General features: G+C 38.5%; 1 protein-coding gene across 1 annotated transcript in view; it reads right to left on the bottom strand.

Moving 5' to 3' along the window:
• The window catches only part of LDAH (lipid droplet associated hydrolase), a 118,794-nt gene that overhangs the window by 6,415 nt on the left and 90,403 nt on the right, over positions 1-21,976 (bottom strand). Inside the window, exon 6 of the mRNA XM_035560103.1 lies at positions 9,845-9,927. Coding sequence (XP_035415996.1) covers positions 9,845-9,927 — 83 coding nt within the window. The remainder of the gene's footprint in view (positions 1-9,844; positions 9,928-21,976) is intronic.

Raw genomic sequence — 21,976 nt, 5'->3', positions numbered from 1 at the left:
CAAACTTCTCTCCAACCACCAGTTGTTTCCTAGTGTCAGGACTGGGTTCAATTCAACATAGAAACATTTAAATGCATACAACTGTTTTGTGGTGTTTACATGTGTACTAGGTATCAATTTCCCACCACAGTCTGTTAAGATTTACTCAATATTAAGTCATTGGTGTGTAGAAAGCTATTCAGCTGGAACAGCAGGTGTCTACTGTGAAGTGGGTGAAATAGCACTTCGGGAAGGGCAGAACTCAGCTGCCTGAGTGTAGGTACTTGCAGCGTTTGTGAGATACTCTAGATACGAAGGGTTCTGCATGAGACTGACAGGCATGACACAGATTTTACAGGAAACCCACAAATTGCTGGAAAAGCAGCTGGAGGCCACATGGAGATATTCTACAGTGCCCCAAATTAAAACAGATGTCTGTGTTTAAGGCAGCCAAATTCCACCTTGACTTCTTCTGTAGATCTCTATTGACTCTAATGGGGTCATCTGCACCTCCACTGCCTACTGCACCTCTAGATTCCTACCAGTAAACTCATAAAGCATGACTCAGATGCACATACATATTTCATGCAACTTAAGACAGATATGTTAGAGTAGCCCATTTGGCCTCCACTGTAGCTCCACAGAAAGCTCCTGTATATCTCATGTCAGTCTTGCATGGGTAGCTTGAATCCACTATCTCATACAGCATTAGAAGCCTACCTTTGATGGAACAAACAGAGCCTTTGATTTCATCCTGCCTCCCCCTCCTTATTTCTATTTACCTCTCGCTCACTAGTTCCCTACATGCTGGCTCAGCCCATATCTCCTCTGAGTGGAAAGAATAGCTTCCTTCTCCAAGCCAAGAATTTTTATCATAAGCAAACAATGTATTTGTTTTTCCCTGAGCCTTGTAGACCTTGTAGAACCTTTTGGACTGAAGCAAAAAATGAAGTCAAGGCAGGATAGCCACTCGTGTCATAAATGGAATGAAAGTTAGGGCATGTTATAAGCAGCTAAGAACACTCTTACAACAGGTAGTGCCGGGGAGCTTTACTTGATGCTGTAGTTATTTTGTCTGCTTATTTTGTGTGCAAATGTTGGTGTGTGCATTCTGTCTGTGTGAGCATGCCTGCAAATCTAAAACTTAAACATACATGTTTTTTAGTTAGAAATTGCCAACAGAATACAGAATTGTTTTCCAAATGGTTCCCTACTAATGGATTATTCTATAAAATCTAAAAGCAGGATTGTAATTAAGGTGGAAATTTTCAGTGATACAGAATGCAGTAAAGAGGCTATGAAAGTCAACAGTGCTTAAATGTCATTTGTGGCACTGAGGGTCTCCCTCTGAATGATAAAATGTCCCTGTTCTTTGCCTATACCATATACAGCCACAAAACAGATGTTAGGATGTTACTTATTTTCCTAACATATTAAGGGATATTTATTTTAAACGTATTTAAACAAAAGCATCCAGAATCTCATCTTCATTTTTACACCAGTAGTTTTGCTACTGCAGCACATGGGCAGACATAATTAACGAACCATGTGTAACCAGAGGCACATGGAATCTTCATTAACAGTAGGAAACACTGGCGTGCAGTATATGATTTGCATGGATCTGTAAAGTACATATTTTCCTGTGGACTGTGCATGGCTGTAAAGATGTCCTGAGTCAGCACAACCACTGTACCAGCAATGAAAAACTGCTGCCAACCTAAGCATTCAAAAATGGTGAGTCAGGCCCCCAAAATAATGAGACTAGCTTAAAAATAATCAGATTTACAAAATAATAAAGAGAAGGTTCTTTCTATTTTTCTTCTGTGTTTGAAGTTTTCAATATTTGCACTTTTTAACTTTTCTGCTATTGCGGTGAGATTATTTTTTATTCTTTCACAATACTGAATGTTGAGACTTCCAGGTATTCCAGATTCAGCAGTTACCAGTAAACACAACAAAGTCTTTATATGATCCTTGATGCAACACCCTGTTTGCTATGAGTGCCTAGAACATTTACTCTTTCAGGATCTGACTATGGGGGCAGAGTAAAGGGGATGAGGGTTATCATTGCCATTACAACAGTGTGTTTAAAATAGTTACACCACTACCAAGTTTCAATAGATTTAAAATATCAATGTTCTCCTAAGCTGCTTTACAATTAAATTGCTAAGAACTGTTTTCAGTCTTAGCTTCTGTAAAATAAAACACAAGTCAGAATGTGGCTCTGTCAACTTGTGTACCATGTAATATGGTATGTGTATTCAGACACTGCACAATGACGGCAGCTGCTAAGTAAACATCAGAAGAATCTGAGATTCGTATCAACAGGATGTTTACATTTTAAAGAGTTTCTAAGAAAATAATAAAGATTTCCTGCAGTTGACTCCATTGGCACTTGTTTTAGTAAGTATGACAGTTCACAGAAGTATAAATTACAGAGAGATTTCTTTTATGCCTCTTCTGTGGCATCATAGGTCAACACTGAAAAACAAATCCAAAAAGTTAAAAAATATTAATTGAGTTTCCTCTATCTCTCTGGAATTCGGTACACATTATAACAACTTTAGGATCTTATTACTTGGGCAGGCACCACTCCAGCTGATGGCAAAGAGCGAAGGACTGGTCTCTGTGGATATAAACTGACGACACATGTGCACTGGCAAGCAGGACTGGACTGGTGTCCTTGCTGAAATCCTTGTGTCAGATACATTAACTTTTATCAGCGTTACTCCCACATACATTCACTGAATGAGACAGCAACTTCTCTCTGGGTGATGTCTCTCCACGATAACCAGTGAATAGTTTCATTTGCTCTTGGATGAAAACTAGTTTAAAAGGCATTAGCCCAGAATTAATTTTAGCTTCAATCATGGTTTATAAAAAATGGCTTAGCTTCTCTGGATTTGTGAAAGTGCCTTCACCTTATCCTGCCAAAAGAATAGTATAAACGACATGGGAACATACTGATTTGGGACATGATTTTTTTTTTTGACTTGCTTTATTTGTGCTTTGGCTTTACTAATCAGTTTCTGGGAAGGATTCAAAGAGCTGGCATTGCCTTAGAAAGCCCTAAAAGCTTTGGGATCTGGTTCTCCGAGACACCACCTCTTTCCCCTCGTGATCCTGCCATGGTTGAGATCAGCCAGTTTGATAGCAAGGTCTGTGGAACTTGCTTCTCGGCTTGTTTTACCAGAACTGGGATTCCTCAGCTTTCTACTTTCTAAGTGCTAACTAGAGGGAATGGCCTCAAGTTGTGCCAGGGGAGGTTCAGGTTAAAAATTAGGGGACATTTCTTCTCAGAAAGACCAGTCAGGCATTGGGACGGGTTGCCCAGGGAGGTGGTGGAGTCACCGTCCCTGGGGGTGTTCAAGGAAAGGTTGGACCTGGTGCTTAGGGACATGGTTTAGTGGGTGATGTTGGTGGTAGGGGTTCAGATGGTCAGATGATCTTGGAGGTCTTTTCCAACCTTTATGATTCTTTAATTCTGTGATGGACCATTCCAAGAAGAGGCAGTTGGCAATCTGGGGTACATAATGCTATTTTTACACACTAACCTGTAGGGGTTGTAGCAAAGGTGTAATGGGTAGTTGAAGTATTTGTAGTGATTTTATTTAACGTAAAGAATGTGACCAGTTTTGCTAAACCAACATAAACAATAAACAAAAACAGCTTCCCTCTCTGGAAAAGGAGTGGAAAAATATTTTGCTTTCAGTGAAATTAAGATGCAAAGCCACACAGGCAGGTGGAGTGGCTACTCTGCACGTGATCCATGATGTGTTACTCCTTTCCCCAGTGTCACATACGGTGTTCTACCAAACGGACAGAGCAGAGGCTCCCTGCTTTCATGCCTTTGTCAGTGATAACTGGAAATTCAATAAACCAAGGAAGGGGAAAGGGCTTCTCTCTACCTTTGCTGCAGTTTGGCCACCTACATAACTTCTGTTAGCAATGTTCCTGGCATGTAGATCTAAGAGATCAGGCAAGCCACTTCTACTCTCTCAAACTCAGTGCAAAGTAAAATGTGCTTTTAAAAAGGATGCATAGGCTTTACCAACAAACCAGGGTGATTAACTTATTTATATTATGTTACTTTTAAAGACTTAGAAACCTTTCAAGGGTATATATTTAGATGTGTCAGCAACATGAATATTTCACAAGTCAAGTCTGTATAACTATGAAAATAAAAACAGACCTGAAACCACTCTTTAAGCGATAATATTACTGGGCCAGATTCCTCCAACCTTATTTACTGCAAATATTATTTCCCTCTGAAAAGCATCCCGATGCTGCCTACGTTCAGGGGAACTTACCTCAGGTGATGCAGTTAGATCTCTGTTGAAACAACAGAATCAGTGATGGGCTGTAAATGACATTTTTTTTCTCTTCTGTGCAATGAGTTCTGCAGCAGAGCAAGGGAAGGTAAGCATCTCCCTCACATCCTCACATTTAAGGGTTTGTCATGGTTAAAGGGTAATTTCTTAAGTATTCTTCAAAAGACTAGGGAAATATTGCTGTCTTTGCCTGTTTTATGAAGCACACACCTTATACCACCCTCAGTCCTGGAAGTCCACGTCACCGCCTCCTTATTGGAATGCCACATGGCATGAAAGATGCTAACAGGAGCTCAGCTATAGGAAACTTGAAATATCACAGAAAAGTAGACTGTAGCCCACCGAACTTTTTGAACGCTCACTGGGATCCTTTTCCATTGAGGAGGGAAAGTGCTGATCCCTGATTAGGCATTCTGGGTGCTTCAAAGAGAAGGTTGTTTTTGTAGTTAAATGACACAGGCACCAAAATCCCCAAGCACTTGTGTAACTTCCCTAACTTCAACTCTGCACCTCCAGGGAGTGCAGGCCAAAAAGGATGTGAGACCAGCCAAAAAAGAGGTGTTCTTGGCTCAGAAGAGCACTTTGCACCTATTGAAAAAGAGCGTTTGGAAGGTTTTTCACAAATGTAGGCAAGCAACTCAGTCAAGCTGTGGGCAGGCAAAATATTTGTAGTATTCTTTTAACCACTTATCTTCAGATCATGCTTCTCGCAGCGGGAATAATTACTAACCCCCTGTATGTGTCTACAGAGAACCAAACAAAAACACTGGGCAACATCAAAACAGCTGCTTCAGGGGTCAAAATAGTTCTTGGTTGCTTTTTTTTTAAAAAAAATATATATAAAGGTAGTTTTTTAAAAGAAAAATGTAGCACTTCACATTTCTGTGGAAAGGAAATATTTCATTTTTTACTATATTTAATCTAAATATCCATGTCTCAGTACCAGTTCAGTTGATGCTTTTGGATAACACCTTTTCTGTAGTATTACTGGTGAGATATAAACTTGTATTACTTTAAATTCTAAATTCACCATTGAAAGAAGCAGAAAATGGTAAACACATACTTCATTCCTTTAATTTTTTCAAAAGAGAATTTCTTCACCACCTAAACATCTACAGGCTATAAGCGTGTTATTAGCCACCCACAACACAAACTTCCTCAATGTGAGTGAAAATAGATTCATGTGTCCTTAAACTTCCAATATCTATTTTCCAGCTTGATTAAAAAACATTCTTCTCAGGCAGCAGATTTTTTTCATCTTTGTAATGTTACTTCAGATGTTTCCTGTCTTTTTTCCTTACACAATCAATGTATCTACTGCACCAAATCACTGGTGAAAATAAACTGAAGAAGCAGATAAACCTTTTTTAGGTTTAATATGCTACTCAAAAGAATCGTGATTTTCTGTTACTGGAAGAGATGGTTTATTGTCTTAAGAAATTATGAACTGCTACAGAAAGATCACTGCCAAACTGATTCATGACTTGGTGAAGTCTGTCAGAGCTTTTCCATTGATTTAGATGGGCTTTGGAGCAGATCCTACACTTAAAATTTGAGCTACTGTGTATTACACAGAGAGTAATGAATAAAATATATCACAATAAGTATAAAAACCAAAGGGATGATTTTAGTTTACAAAATTTCCGCTGCAACCCCCCTAGTTTTACCCTTTAATGCAATCTCTTCTTGATTACAACAGGATTACAAAATCCAAGAAAAGAGTCTAAAAAGCTAAGACTTAAAATAAAACAATGAATGTGGCATGATGCAGACTTAAGTATTGTAGGGAGCTCTTATGTGGAGATATGATTGTCCATGACAAGCATGCTGGTTGAATGCCTAACATAGTCATTTTCCATTTCTCTTTTAAATTTTTATTCTATATGTAAAACCTCTGTGATGCTCAGTGCTGACATATTTTTTATGAATACTGAATTACACCCACTTCCTTTTGTGCAAGAATTACAATAAACTTCCTCTAGTACAGTAGTATCTTTGCCTCCAGTTTCTGTTAGGAAAGGGAGTTGGTGTTATTACAGTGAAAGTATGTAGCTCAGCTGGCTTAGACACGATCAGCTAATGATAACTAACCATCATAGCTGAGCAAATCTTACATCAGTATCCCCTACCTTATTTGTTTGGATTTTGTGATTTATCACAAGTCTTCGTGTTATTGCAATAAGAAGCCTACATTCATATACTGCTTGATCCAGATATAACTTTACAGCCCATATTTTAAATGCTCTGTCACATATTATTTTGTCAGAAGATAGGTTCCATTCTCTTCATACAATTCCATTGCTATTTCATGCGCATAACTTCTGTCTTTAGAAGATTATAAGTAAAATACCTCAAATAACTATCCCCAAAATATTCCAGCTCCTGTTCTTTTAACATAAATCTGAGCAATAAGCATTGTTAGAATCTGGGGCCTAAGATAAAATTTCTCCTGGTCCCTTACTAGTAATAATTATAGTTAAAGCTGGACATGGAAAGATTGGAATAATTTACTGTCTCTTCTTCTTTCTTCTTCAGATCACAGAATGCAAATATGATCCAGAAATAACTTTTCTATTCCACAGCAGCTGGCAAAGTCAGGTGTTAAGATTGGCTTTTAGCATATGATCACAGTGACCACTAAACAGTATAAATTTTTTGAAGTGACAGCTTGCCAGTTCTATAGCAACTTGGACTATAGTTCCTGTTTTTATAAACTTCCAACCTTTATAAGTTAAGCCCATTTTTTATTGTCAATACACTTCAAATTTAACATAATGCCAGCTATAAAAATTTTCCTTAATTCTTACATTCCCAGAAATTACTAGGAGAATGAAAAAAGAGAATCATTTAGCTTCACTTTTAGACTTGCTTTTTCTTCGGTTTGCAAGCTGCTTATAAGCTCGCTTCAGCTTTTTGTTTTCTTGAGTATGTTTCCCACTTTAAAAGTATGAGGACATAGAAGAATCAATAAAAGAAAGTTAACACAGGTCTAAAAAAGCTCCTGTGTGCCAAGGCTGTGCTTAGACTGAGAGAGTCAACAACCGCACAGATGAAGCAGACTAAGACACCTGCAAACTCTTACTGTTGGCTATGGGCCTTCATTCAGCACAAGAAATAAGCATATTCGTAATCTGGAGCATCTGAGTGGACCTTCTGAAGTCACTGGAGCTACAGCTAATTGTCAGCTCTATCATCCTCATCCAACCAAGCTTTTACGCTTAAGCATGTGTTTGTGATTAAAATTTCCAAAAGCACTCCAACTCCTGACCCTGGAAACTCTTTACTTTTGTACCCTGACTAATTCCAAGGCAACCTACAGATTCCTGCCCTCACTTTCAGGGCCCTGAGGGCACTAGCAGGCCCTTACCAGCCTCACCTGGGACCCTCACCCACACTCCCTGCCCGTGGGTCCAGGGTCTCCATCTCTAACCATCTCCATCTCCATTCCTCGGCCTTTAGCCTTTGTATGAGCTACTAGTTCTGCCAAGAGCTAGCCTCTGGCCCTGCCTCCTGCACCGACATCAGGCCTATGCCGTACACAGCTTTTTGCCTGGATAGACCCCACCCTGTGGCTTGCTTCCTGTCATGTTTTTGGCCACGGTTTAGTGAGTGACATTGGTAGAAGGGGGATGGTTGGACCAGATGATCTTGAAGGTCTTTTCCAACCTTAATGATTCTATGATCACTCCTGGATAAACTTTGGACCCATGTTGTAGCCTTGTCCCCAGTCCTGTTTCTGGCCCTGCCACCTTTTGCTCCTGACTGGATTCTCTTCCTCATTGCTTTGCTTTACTCTGGGATTGTTGGTGGACCCTGTTACCAGCACTTTGCTCTGCCTGTCCCACTTGGGTGCTGTGGGAGAGCACCCTGCTTAGGGAGTCACCCTCGGCTCATGGAACCTTTCCCTTACGTGGCAGGCAGAGCCCGTCGCTCCCTGACATTCCGAGAGGCGACTCAGTCAATAAAATTAACGGTTTCCCTTGAGTTCATTAGGCTTTGGACCAACCCACGGAAAGTTGTATTTAAGACAATGAGAGTATTTGCAGTCTGCACGATCAGCCCTTCAGTTTCTTCACTGAGATTCCTCCCTAAGTGCAGAAGAACGCTGAATGCTCTGCAATAAAAATGTAAAGAAATATGCATGCCCAGTGCAGTGTCATGTTCCTTGTTCATGCGTGCTATTTTAGCTCATTAAAAAAAATAATTAGAACTGAACCATCTGAACATACCTTTTGAAGTGCAGAAAAGGCAGTGGGATATGTCAAAAATAAATCAATTTTCATCCAAAAAAAGAAAGACTGATTTATTAAGTGAACTTTGTACCATATCTATTCACAAAGCGCAAAGTAATCTTACAGAGATATAGGACCTCTGTCCTAGAAAATCCCATTCTCCAAGGAAAATCTCTGCCAGTGCAAAGTTTTGGAATGATTCTTCCAATAAAAGGACAAGGATGATACAAAAAAAAAAAAGTGAAGGAAGTGAACACAGTAGAATAATACATGTTATGCTGATTATCTACTCACACAGTGACTACACCAATAGTAGTTTATTAAATGTGGCAGTTTTCTGGCTCATCAGCCACCTGGAATGGTCTGACTATTACATTCTCTCAGCCTCCAAAACAGGGTGACCACAACAAAACTTCCAATTAGGAACAGTTCCTGGCCTCTGCCAACCCCAGAACCATGCCTGGGAATTGATTAGGAGAATGTTTGTTCATCGGTGTAGACCCAAACTGTACCAGGACCCGTTTCAACAATAAATCTCTACACATGAGAAAGCTCAGTGCAGGAGAAAGGTCCCCTGAACTGTTTACTTTGTTAGTTCAGCAGTAGCTTCAGTCTCCAGTGAATGTGCTTTCCACATCTTTATCTTACATGACAATCAGATGGCTGAACTGTGTACATTTTGCTGACCAATGTCTCGTAAGTTTTGATGCCATAGAATAAACAAGCTTGCAGAATCCCTTGGTATTAACAGATGTCAAGTTGAAAATGTCATGGATCAGATTCTGCTCTTGGACACAGTGGTCTAGACCTCTTGAGCAGACCTGTACATCACGCAACACCGCTGGTACACGTTCTGCTTGATCTGTCCAGCAGCAAAGTGTGAGGATTTGGTCAATCAGCCTGGACTCATGTCTTGGCTGGCCATCTGCCTGTCTCATCACAGTCTACGTAACTACTGGCCTCACTGGGAATCAACTCAGGCTTAGCCAGAACATACACTGTTTCACCTCCACGAAGGATACCATACAAGCAAGGACATAAGGAGGACACAGGAATGCTGTGAGACAGGAGCTACTGGAATGCTGTATCTGGTAGTGGTGAATACTATATCTACAAAGGTGTGGATCAGTGACACTTTAATGATCACTGACCCTTTTAACGGCTTCTCCAAATCAGTGGAATGGCACTAACATACAATCAGAATGAATCCTTCTGAAATTCTGGTTTTGCAATAATATAAAAGGATGCAAAATTTCCCCATTCACATGGACTTCCCATGAAAACTCAGAATTAAGTAGTTACCTTTTTTAAATTTTGCTTTATGGTTGTACTGTCTCTCTCCACAACCTTCATCATTTCTTGGCTTGCCATATACAAGATGTTGGCTGTAGAGAAAGAAACATGCAATAATGTAATTACACAGCATATCTTTCACAAAAAGCTATTTGTTCCCAACCATGCAAAAAGGTAAGGTGACTAGAGCAGTCATCATCTTGACAATGCCACTGAAAAGGTAAAAAAAAAAAGTAAGCATGATAAATCATCCATGAAGTGTTTGCAAGAGTGAGCTTTTAAATTCAAAGCATTACATTTAAGAGACATTATTAAATATTAGATTATTAAATTATTGACATTTCAATACGCAAGTGATTCAAATATTCAACCTGACAAATAATAAAGGCAATGGCAAATACAGCATCGTCAAAACTTGTAGTCCTGCATAATATTACCCAAACAGGACTGGACACAGTTTGCAGTACCAAGAGAAGACCACAAATGGCTACATTACCTTAAGGCATTTCAGTGTCCAGGTTCTAGATCGACTGAAACTGCTAATTCTACTATCTAAAACTACTATTCTAAACTACTAATTTCTCTTCTGAAAAAAGGAGAAAATGGAAAGACTGACAATCTTTTAAAATATGAACCGATGAAGTTTTGCGTGTAAATAGTTAATGACAGTATTGGGCCTGAAATTGCTATGAGACAGGAGTAATACATTCTCAAAATGTGTGATAGGGGAGGAAATGGCAATTACATAGGTCTTTGGTGGTGACCAAAACATGCAGTTGGCTAAATTCCAGCAATGCTCTACGGAAACAGAACGCCACTGGAGAGATGAGTGATGGCCCCAAAGATCAAATGTTAAAAGACAAAGCCAGTGCTCTCAAATGAAAAACAAAATCTTAGAAAGTAGTATCTAGTTCTGAGCCAGCCGAAGAAGATGCAATGCTGTTCTATGCCTGCAGAGCTCTGTCTTTTTCAATTAAACGTTGAATACAGCTAGTGTAAGACAAAAGGGCAAGATGTTGCAGCATGTAAACAATCCAACAAATCCTGCAAAAATTTGCTTGCCCCATCCTATTCTACCAAGCAAAGGGACCTCTCTGCAGTTTTGTAGCTAGCAACTTTGTCATCTAATCCTATGGGACAGCTGGCAAAAGTCTGTCCATCTACAGCACTGTTTCGAATTCAAGAACTGACATTTGTCTTCCTTTTCTCAATTCAGCTCCAGACACTGTTCAAACAGTAGATGGTAGGCTGGGATGAAAACACTGGTGGCCATCAGTGCAGAACCTGACACATACCAGCTTATACTTGGATCCCGTATGCAGCTCTGCACTTCCAGTTCAGTCATACAGCATACATGGGACTGTGGGCAAAGTGAACAGTGAATACTGTGCTCCCCATCTCCCATCTTAGTTTCTCCATCCTACCTCTTGTTCTTTGTGGGTTCTGTTCATATTTCTGAGTTGCTCATGCTTTTTTTTTTTTAATAAAAAATAAGAAATGAAGTGGAATTCACAGCCTTAGTAAACTTAATTAGTCATAAAGATCCTAAAAGTAAAACTGTAGGACAGCAAAGGAAATAATGACACTACTTGCAAAGGAACACTCTCTGAAGACTTGTGTACTGTGTAAGAAAGGGAACCAGGAAGGCAGGATTAAGCTAAACCGGATGAATGGCAAGGTTCAAGAGTCTGTTTCAACCAAACAGAAATCCTTCAAATTTTGGAAACATGATCCAAGGGAAGCCAATAAACAGGAACTTAAACTTCAGCAGGCGTTAAGTAAGAGGAAATTGCAAAGAGCAAAAGTAGGTTTCCAAGAACAAACATTACAAGAATTAAAAATAAACAATAAAATATTCTTTAGGTATATCAGAAACAAAAGGCCTACAAGAATTGGTGAGTCTAACAGATAATCACAGGCTAAAGGAGTAGCTAAATAAGATACTTACAGTGTTTGGAAGCTAACTGATTTTCCTTTTTTTTGCCTCGACCTTTCTTGTCCAAAACATTCAGGAAGTTTGTACTCTATATTCAGTATATATTCTACTCTATATTCTAGTATATACAGAATATACTAGAAAAGTCAGGGCAAGAAGGTACATATCAGAATTTTAAAGAACCTTACATGAGGAATTGCAGAGCTGGTAGCAATCCTGCTATGTAAGAATCACCCTGTCCAGAGGCTTTGGGAGCAGAAAACAGTGTCTAATCACTACTGATTTTACAAAGGAAAATAGCATTTTACTGACCCATAATTTCTTGAATATTTCAGTAAACACAACCAGATGACAAAAACTAGTGGTCTTCTAAATGCTCTCTGTTGCAATTTCACACCATAAACTGTAGTTGAAGCTAAACAGCTATAAAATGAAAGGTTGTAATGCATTAAGAAATAGTCTTGAAGAAAAGAAAAAATATTAGGATTAGATTAGATTAAATGGTTTACATCACAGAGAGGAATAGGGTCTAGATTCATCACAAATATGTTTAAATAGTGATTAGTACTAAAACCTGTGAATACTCGTTGAACACAGCTGCTGATTTGATCATTTACGGGGTGGGTTAAATTACTTTTCAAGATGACTTTTCACTGACAAGGACTTTAGACCTCAACCAGCCCAACTTGAATTAAGTGTCTAAACTGAGGTGGGATGAGTCCTGGCCTAAGCTTCTAGTACAGCTTCATATTCATGTCATGTATTACTTTTTTTATTTTAATGGTCTGGTGACGGGACAAGTAGTGTACTAACAGCATTTGCACAGGATACAATGCTAGTCGGTTTGTGAGGGCCAGGCAGTGAGAAATGTGGAAGCGACCTAAAGAAGAGAGAGAAGAAATCAACTCACTAGTATATGAAGTACAAATTCAAGATATGGTAAGTAATATACATGTGGAAAGACTCAAAATATTCTTTTACCTTAAAAGCTTCTAAATTAATGCAAGGAAGGGAATCAGAAATTCAGAGACTGCTAAGATGACTGCTGTTCACTGTGTATTTTACTCAAAAATACAATCAAATCATACATTATGTTTCATAAATAATAGGAAGATGACAATAAAGAATTCTGCAGTACCACTATATAAATCACACAACATGACCACATCTGAAGCAGCGTGTATACTGACAGTCCCAGCCGCTATGGGATACTGCAAAATTAAGAATGGTGGTGCAGCCAGAGAAGTACAATTAAAGACGTGTTGTTATCAATGCATTCACAATACTCATGATATGCTGTTTTTCCGCCTTACAGCACAATCCATTAAAATGCAAAACAATACAAGGAAGTACTTCTTTAATGTCATACACCATTAACTATGAACCTTACTGCCACGGGAAACTGATAAGCACACTTACTTGCCATATACGCATTCCCATCTAAGCATCTTGCCCTGAGCTCCTCTAATACTAGATACAGTTAATGCAAGTAATCTTCGAGCAAATAGCTGTGAAGGGCTAGTAATTTATACTTTTAACAATCTTTCCTTTCAGGTATTGTTCTCTAGGTCCTCTACCATTCTTGCTTGGTGTTCTCTGGATACGTTCAATGGCTCATACCCCTTGAATTTTACTGTCACGGTACTTCAGTTTATGCTGGAGAGTCTACCTCTGTTCAACAACAGAGCTATAGTTCCTTCAGCCGATGTACCTCTTCATATATATCACAGTCACATCTGCCTCTTGACAGCACAGCAGGTTAAACCCCATCAGCTTGTGTCCTATGACATTCCCAGGATCTTTTCCTGAAAAACTGCTGCTTAACCAGTGATTCAGCATCCAAACTTATGTCCAGAACAGCCTGGCTCTTTAAAGAAGGACAGCATTCAGTTCTACCTGCTCCCCAACTATTTCTCTTTTTTTTATCTGAAGGTCATTTTGAATGCTGATCCCATCCTTCTCCAGCAAATGTGCGGTGTCTTCTAGCATCATATTGTCTGTAAACTCAGTAAACATACATGGTATTCCACCAGTGAGATCCCTAACAAAACTATTGACAGGTAAAGGAATGAAGGTAAGACTGTTACAAAACTTTTCTAGCTACATCTTTCCAGTTTCAAAAATCCTCCTGAATCCTCTTTTCCACACAGCTGTCTAGTAGTTGTTTCAAGTATGTCATAATTCCTGAATGTTGTTTATAAGATACAACAGGAGACAGTGTAAAAATCCTTATTAAAGTCAAGATATCCCAAGTTTATTTCTTCCCTTTAATCCACATTACATTGACAAATGCTTAATGACTAAAACCATATTGAAAGAGATACCATTCCAGAGCAGGAACAGTAACTTTCTTCTCTCTTGCTGCTGTGGAATGTCAAAATGGGCTACTTCAGAAAAGCTATTTTTCTCAAAAGCTAAGTCACAAGTTCAGGGAGAAATCTCTCTGCTATTTCCTAACACTATACGCTGCTAACCTTGGCATTTTTTGAATATTTAGCTCTTTCCTATTACAAAAAAAAAAAAAAAAAAAAAAAGGCAATTCTGACATTTCATGAATACTTAGCTGCTTTTTCAAAGGAAGTAACTCAGAAGAATTCTCTCACTTTTCGTGCATAATTATAGAGCCATCTTAAAGGGCTCCCTGGGACTGTTTGAGCATTTTAGCAGCTCTGAAAATCCATCTGTGAACTAGGCACAATCAGAAGCTGAGACACGCAAAATGAATGGCTTCTGAAATCCTTCCTCAGGCTATGCAGAGGAAAGTCTCCTTATGAGATCATCTTGTCAATGCTTGTAACCTGGTGTTACAGGCTCTGGAAAAACTTCCAGCAAGTGCTAATGCTTGTCTTTACTGAAAATCTCTTATGATTCTCAGAATCATTATCGAAAGTCCTACAACCCAGGAAAATGTTTGTTGGTTTTGTCATGATTTCAAGTACAACATAAAATGCAACCACAACAGCAACCCCAAGCCCATGCGCTGAACATCCTGAATGATGAAGGAGTTTAACTGAAATTTGCAGAATTAGTGACTTCACAAAATACAGCACATCCAGGAGCCTGTAGGACCCTGGCTCAAAATGCTCGCATGGGACATTTCCATAATGGAGCACGTGGAAGTTGTACTGGAGTTGTCACCTTGGTGTCCATGCTGAAAACGTGGGAAATGTAGATTTTGTGTTTGGCATTCACCACTATATCTCACTACTTGATGAAGAGAGAAATTATCCGGGGTTTAGTAAAGAGAACATAAGACTGAAATTAGTATTCTGAAAAATCATTACATGTGAAAGGTAAGACTAAATGTGGGATGAAAGGTCAGGAGAGAGATGACAATCTCCATCCACTGAGGATACAAGACCTGCACTCCTCTCCTAAAGAGACTTTGGAAGAAAGGAGCAAAGTTCACTCTTTTCTCACCCTCTGCATGCATGGCAAAAGCCCTGCACCTCTAAGTTCTTTATTTAGGAAATGAGCTCCTAAAGACTTGGTGTTGAATCAGCCTAGCACTTCTGAAAGATGAAGCTATAGAAGTTCTTTAGTTTTTCCAGCCAGAGTATTTTCACTTATTCAATTTGTTTATCCAGTTTCACAGTCTAAGGCCAATTTTAGCATTTTTTTTTCTGAATTTTCTTAGTCTAATCCCGTTCCTTTAAACCTGTACTTATCCAGGACTGATACATTATGGCAAGGCCTGGCTCACTGGGATAATCCAAAGCACGGAAAGTGGAGCACATTACACCAGTCTTTGCAGGGTCTGGGCCTCTGTAAATATTCATTCGTGTGGGTTTTTCACATAGCAACTAGGAAAGTAAAAGTACTTGTCAAAAAAAAAATGTGGTTGCAAACCTACAGAAACTGGCCAACGTGCCTGGAGACAGTCGTAGAACCCTCGGTCCTTTCTTACACAGTTAGTTTCATTTTAAGCTGCTGCTACCTCCTGTAATTCATAACCAAGTAATTTACATTTAATAATGAAAAATTATATTGTTAATTATATAACTATCATGAACAAAAAGGTCTGACAGCCTAAAAGTGAAATCAAAGTTTTACCAGATAAACACCATGTTTACCATGCGTTTAACACATAAAAACCTTCTTAAAATTTCCTAACTTCTTTATATGCAGACCTCTTATATACACTGCTTCATAGATTAACCTGAAAATGGAAGCCTTTCATTTACTCCCAGGTCAGGTTTATGAAATTAACTGCCAACTTACTTTCTCCCCATGATCCTGCCAATGACCTTTCTCCTGCCCTAGTAGGATCATTCCCTCTCCATGGATTAAAGGTGATTAAGGATCAGTGTCAGTTTAGTCTCATAAATTTGCTCTGCAGAGACGACAAACTGTGCCAAAATGTGTTTGATTTATTTGTGGTGGTTTTGTGATAGAGGAACCCTGATTGGGCTCGGATCAAGGATCCAGAAAAGAAAAGAGTGTTTTATATTATTGGTAGCTCTTTAACCCAAAGTGTCACAGCAAGGACTTAATATCCTTCAACTAAATTATTAGTTTTCACAAACAATAATGACTGAAATCAATCAAGCTTTTCAGTGCTTAGGGTTATTTAACCACCAATTCAATTAGCCAGTTGTTAGATGAATTCCTGTATCTATTGAGCTCGAGCAGACTGATGTATCCACAATGCAGTCAAACAAATAAAATATGAAATAAAAGATCCCCTGATTTTGAAGAAACACATGTCTAGCATCATTATTATTACTTTCTAAAGATTTTAGAACTAAATCCTGAACCAATACATTTTTAGTTGACTATTTGGATATCAACAGATTTTTGCTGGAACCTGGAAAGCTGTGCTAATTTCCGGGAAGAAACATGATTCTAACCTGGGACAGATAAACTTTCTTTTTGTACTTGAATCTTGAAGCAAGACAGAGATTTCCTGTACTTGCACTGAAGTATGTGTTTTTTCCTCAAGTCTTTAAACTTCTTGCTTGTTTGCTGAATATCCAAAGATCATTTGCTTCCTTATTTGCAAGAAGAAGATTAGATTAGGCTAGATTAATTGTAAAATCACACTGGAAACAAAGGGGTCATAATATGCTATCTGTGGAAATTCAAGATACTCTATAAAGACAACTATGTTTCGATACAGACACAGTTGTCTGTGTCAAAAGAAACTTTAAAAAGATGACTTAGACATGGTTGTATATATCCATAAAATTTCGGGTTCAGTATTTCAGACTTAACTCTGAAAAACTTTCAGAGCTATACATGCCCCTAACTATTTAAAAATAAAGTCTGTTGTGGTGCCATGACTGTGTGGTTTTGAGCTGTAGACAGTATCTTAATTACATAAAAAACAATATTGTATTCCTTGCTGAGCTAAAGAGATGAATTTACAGTGACAGAAAGAATAGACAGAAAGTGATGCCATACTAATGAAACAACAGGGATAGTACAAAAAAAAAAAACAAACAAAAACAAACAAACAAAACCCACCACTACCACCACCACCACCACCACCACCAAAAAAAAAAAACAACAACCCAACCAAACCCTTTCAACTTCATTGTCTAAGCATTTATGGAAATAATCAGAATAGTTCCCTTTCGGCAAAAATGAGTGGTTATGAAGATAGCCCCAAACCGAACACTATAGTGGATGCAAACACATTCTTTAATAGCTTGTTCACCAGGATAAAGTAAACATTAGACTACAAAGGGTTACCCAAACTCACTTCATTTCCCTACTGCTGTTGGCTTTAGATTATGTTGACTCTATCAACAAGATTATGGCTGTAGGTGTAAATTTATTAAGTCCCACACATCAAAATATTGCTCTATTTTGTAACTTAGTAGGAGCTATGCTCTGGAATGGGTACAAGGAAAAACACGGAGCCAAATTTTTACTTCAAGGTCTAGACAGTGCAATTTCAACAGCATTAACTTTGGAAGAACATGCTATGTGATTTTCCAGAGTGGACAAATTCAGAAGAAAAGTAGACTACAGCCTTACCTTCATCAGTCTTCACAAATGCAAATAGGTTGCCCTTTAATATTTTTTGTCCAGCCAACCCCCTAAGCACACAAATAGAGTGGAGAAGGACTTCCTATGTTGTCTTACTCAGGCTACCGTACACTAAGGTGTCTTACTTTCACCAAGAAATTAAGAAATTTTCTTTAGCCGTAACTGAAAGAGTTTGCAAATCTATGTAAGAATTCAGGAGACCTCGCAGCTTTGCTGGAACAGCATGCCCCACCGGACTGCCAGATGCCTCTTTACCACTGAATATTCAGGTTGATCAGCTGGATATTTCTCGATGCTTTCACTCATTGTCCTTCTGTATCTGTATCTTCCTCTTTCTCCATAGCAGAAACAATCTCAGCCCAATGCAGTCCACAGAGTTCACTGATCCTCATCACTGTGGCTGTTCTCAGTACTTCAGTCCGGTATTCTGAGACCCTGCAGCATGGCAAGTTTACAGCATTCCTCCTGACCTCCCTCACCTGCCTCCTATTTCTGGATTCCCTTGATTCTTTTCTGCTGTACTGTTCTTTGCACTCCATAAAGACATGTTTCCACACTGGCTTGCTGTTGATAGCCTTTCCTCTTTTTACTGATCAATACCTTTGTAAAATGCCTTTCCTACTCATCTTACCCCTCAAAACATTAAATGCTCTGTCTTCTCCTTTGTCTTACCAATTTCTCAGCTTCTGCTTTGGCAATTTTCAGCCAATTTTGCAGTCCGTTTTCTCACAACTGCTTTCCAACAATCAAACTTCTGCTGCTTTTGGAGGTATAATTCTGGGCTGTATCTGCACCATTATACAAGATGGAATCAGGAACTCTTTCTTCTCTGGCCCTAAGGCTTGAATACTATGAGAATCCTAGTTGGAGCAGGCCAAAACCACACCAGAAAATTCGTTAAATAGTATGGATAACCATACTCCAATGCTACTACGAGTACTGCACTCATTTAGCTCATTGCTAGCAGTAACCATAACCACCTTTGGCAGCTCCTGGCATAACATTTCTGTACCCTACATTCAATCAGCAATTCAGAATGAATCTGCATTCACTTTCTGAACTCTCAGATCTGTTTTCAACTATTACCTGACATTTTTTGCCTACATTTTAGTCTTCTCAAACATTCTGTGTTGCATCTCTAGTTCACCAGTTTTGCTTGGTTCTTACCATGTTGTCTCTCATTGAAGTTCTGAAATTCTGAATGATACTCTTACATCTTTAAAGTGAATGAAATCATAGGGGCTGGAAATTTTCTCCAATGGTCTAAGGGAATATCAATGATATTGTATAATTTTCAGCAGATATTTGCTCATCCTGTTCTTAGAAAGCACAGAGGATGGAAGTTTCATTATCTTGCCACGAAATCCAGTCAAGAATTCCTTTCTTATCATTATCTAAAGTCTAATCTGACTCTACTGTTACACACTATGTTATCTACCATGGACATTAAATTATTATTCTTTACTTGAAAACTTACCATGTTCTTTGTTTCTTGTTTAGTCTAAACAATTCTAATTCATTTACTTTTTCCTTGAAGGTCATCATTTTTCAGTATCTGTCATGGGATTCATGTAAATAAATGTGGATTTTGAAGGCTTAATTTATCTCCCTTCACACTGTAAAGAAGGTAATTTATCTCACCCTCAAGTAGTCACCTAGACATATTACATGAACATTACCTGTATCTCTCCACTGACAATGACAGGATTTTAAGGGGATTAGTTGAGATGAATCTCAGCTTTCTGCTGTAGATATGTATTTCTGTCCTAGCAGAAATGTTACCCTCAATACATTCAGCTGATCTGCTTTTCACCTTCAAACTCTCTGTATCCAGCTGTTACATATTCTCTGCCAGTTGCTTTCACCACTTTTTATATATTAAAAAAAAAGAAAGAAAAAAGAAAACAACACCTTATGAGAGCTAGCTTGACAGTGTCTGTGTTGCCGTATTCCTTCCTGTACAGATATCAAGCATATGAAATAGTGTACTTCAGATTGCTCAGAAGTTTGTCAGAAAGAGACTCATGGATCTGTCTGCCCTGGTTTGTCGGACAAAATATTCAAGAGGTCTCCCTGTCCTTAGCATTTGGATGTCAGAACAACTCAGTCTGTCCTCCTCCTTTCTCCATCCTTTCTTTCCTAAGCAAGTTACATCCCTTTGTATTGATATTCTAGTTCTGCCAGTTATCCCACCGATGTCTGTTACACCAATTAACTGATTTGCAAAGGCTTGCTACACTACTTCATTTTGCATATTTTGGAATTTACACCACCTGTACATTACCTTGCTCAGCTGCTATCTTCTTTGCAGTATTACTTTGATCTCTTACAACTTTCTTTTACTCTCTTAATTTCATATCTTTCAAGAGGGCACTTCTGCTCATAATTATATATATACAATATATATATTTTACATATATATATTTATCTTTCCCCATAAGCTCTTCCTCAAGCCTTCTTTACTAAATGTTTCCTTGTTAATCATTTCTTCATGCTTGCGGAAACCAAAGCCCCTATGATATTGATCTGACTGACAGTGATCTACCCCCTGTACACCCATGCATACAAATATTCTTTTGAAGAAGCACAGTGGTTTTAATTATCATGTCTTAATGCCTGTCAAAACCAAGCAACCTCATTCCACTGTCATTAGTTGTAACAGTTTTTCACTATCTGTAGTTTGCTTCCATACATCCTTCTTTCCCACATTGACTGCAGTTTCCCAGGACATTTCTGATGCTCTGCCTTGGAAAACTATCATTTACTGTCATTTATTTTTCACAGAATGCATTTGCTGTTTCACCATTTGCCATTTAATTGCTTATTGCTATTACTTTAAATTTTTATTTGTGTTGGCTAAGGACTGCAGTAAAGACTGGGGACACATTTTGTCAGGTACTGGCAGCGCTAAACATAGAAAAACCTGAAATGATTCTTTCTCATGTCACACAAGGGACTGCTGAAGTACCTCCACAAATTCTTGGTCTCCCTCTCACAGAATGCTTCACTGAGGCCTCCCTTAGTAGATTTGCCTGGCAGACGGATAATTTCACAATAATCTGGTATTATGAAATGCTTGAGAAATGTTTCAAAATATGTAAAACATTGGCAAGTTTTAATTCCCACTCCTGGTCTCTTTCAAGATAAACTGGACAATATACAAGTTAATTGACAATTTGCTGTTAAATGTAGCAAAAGAGAAGAGTCCTAACTGAAAACTGACTGCCTGATCAGATCATTTTTCTAACTACGAATTAGGTGCACAAATTAGGTGGGAGTGCTAAAGGTCACAGTCTGGGGTTTGGCTTTCAGTGTGTCAGAGGCTATTCAAACTATTAGGAAAAATATCATTTCTGTCCTACAGGTTTTACAGTCTATTTCTAAATCCACGGCTGTACTACATGGAGTTGCAAATTTGGATGCAGAGATTTGCTTGTCGTTCAGGGGGAGGACAGAGGATAGAAGAAAAGAAAATGATTTAATTTAAATGGGAAGATGCTTGCCAAAGACTACTATTTTCATAGTGCAACAGAGCTCATCTGCATCTTGACATGTAATATATGACTCTTTCAAAAGTCCTCTCAACTCCACAGTGAAAGTGCTTAAATTGCAAAATGATTAATCAGTTCTGGGTTGGATTCTCATGCTACACTGAAATGCCCTGCAAAAAGTAGATTGAGCTTTTGAAAACACGTTATCCTCAGGGAAAGTAGTACTATCTGGTCAGAGTTTTTTTCCTGGTAAGTTGCCTATCTTATTGCAAGGGTCTTCAGAGGAGTGTAACACTAGTTTCCTTTCCAGTTTATCCTTTGCTCTTAAGGAAGCAATCTCTGTCATTCCTCAGAAAGACTCAGAACACAGTGGTACGAACTAATAATACCAAACAGCAGTGTAATTTCCTATGGGGAAAACATATTTTCTACTGGTAATTATTGCCAACAGCAATCTTGGAAATATCGTATAACATTGTTTAAAACATCAAACAGAAGGAACTGCTTAGTATCAAGGATGACTAAAGCAGGAACATGTGCTTCCACACATGCACACACACATTAGATAAAATGTTGATGTTTAGCGGCTTACAAGATGTAAACATTGACTTTGGGTTCTGGTTCAGTTTACAATTGAATTTGGAATGAAATCATACCAATTAATATATAATCACGATCAACACAATTAGGCAGAAATAGCTGCATTTGTTATGACGGACT

The sequence above is a fragment of the Cygnus atratus genome, chromosome 3 (genome assembly GCF_013377495.2).
Source record: "Cygnus atratus isolate AKBS03 ecotype Queensland, Australia chromosome 3, CAtr_DNAZoo_HiC_assembly, whole genome shotgun sequence".
Lineage (NCBI taxonomy): Eukaryota > Metazoa > Chordata > Aves > Anseriformes > Anatidae > Cygnus > Cygnus atratus.
Note: the sequence above shows the minus strand (reverse complement) of the source record. Positions and strands in the feature narration are given on the sequence as shown.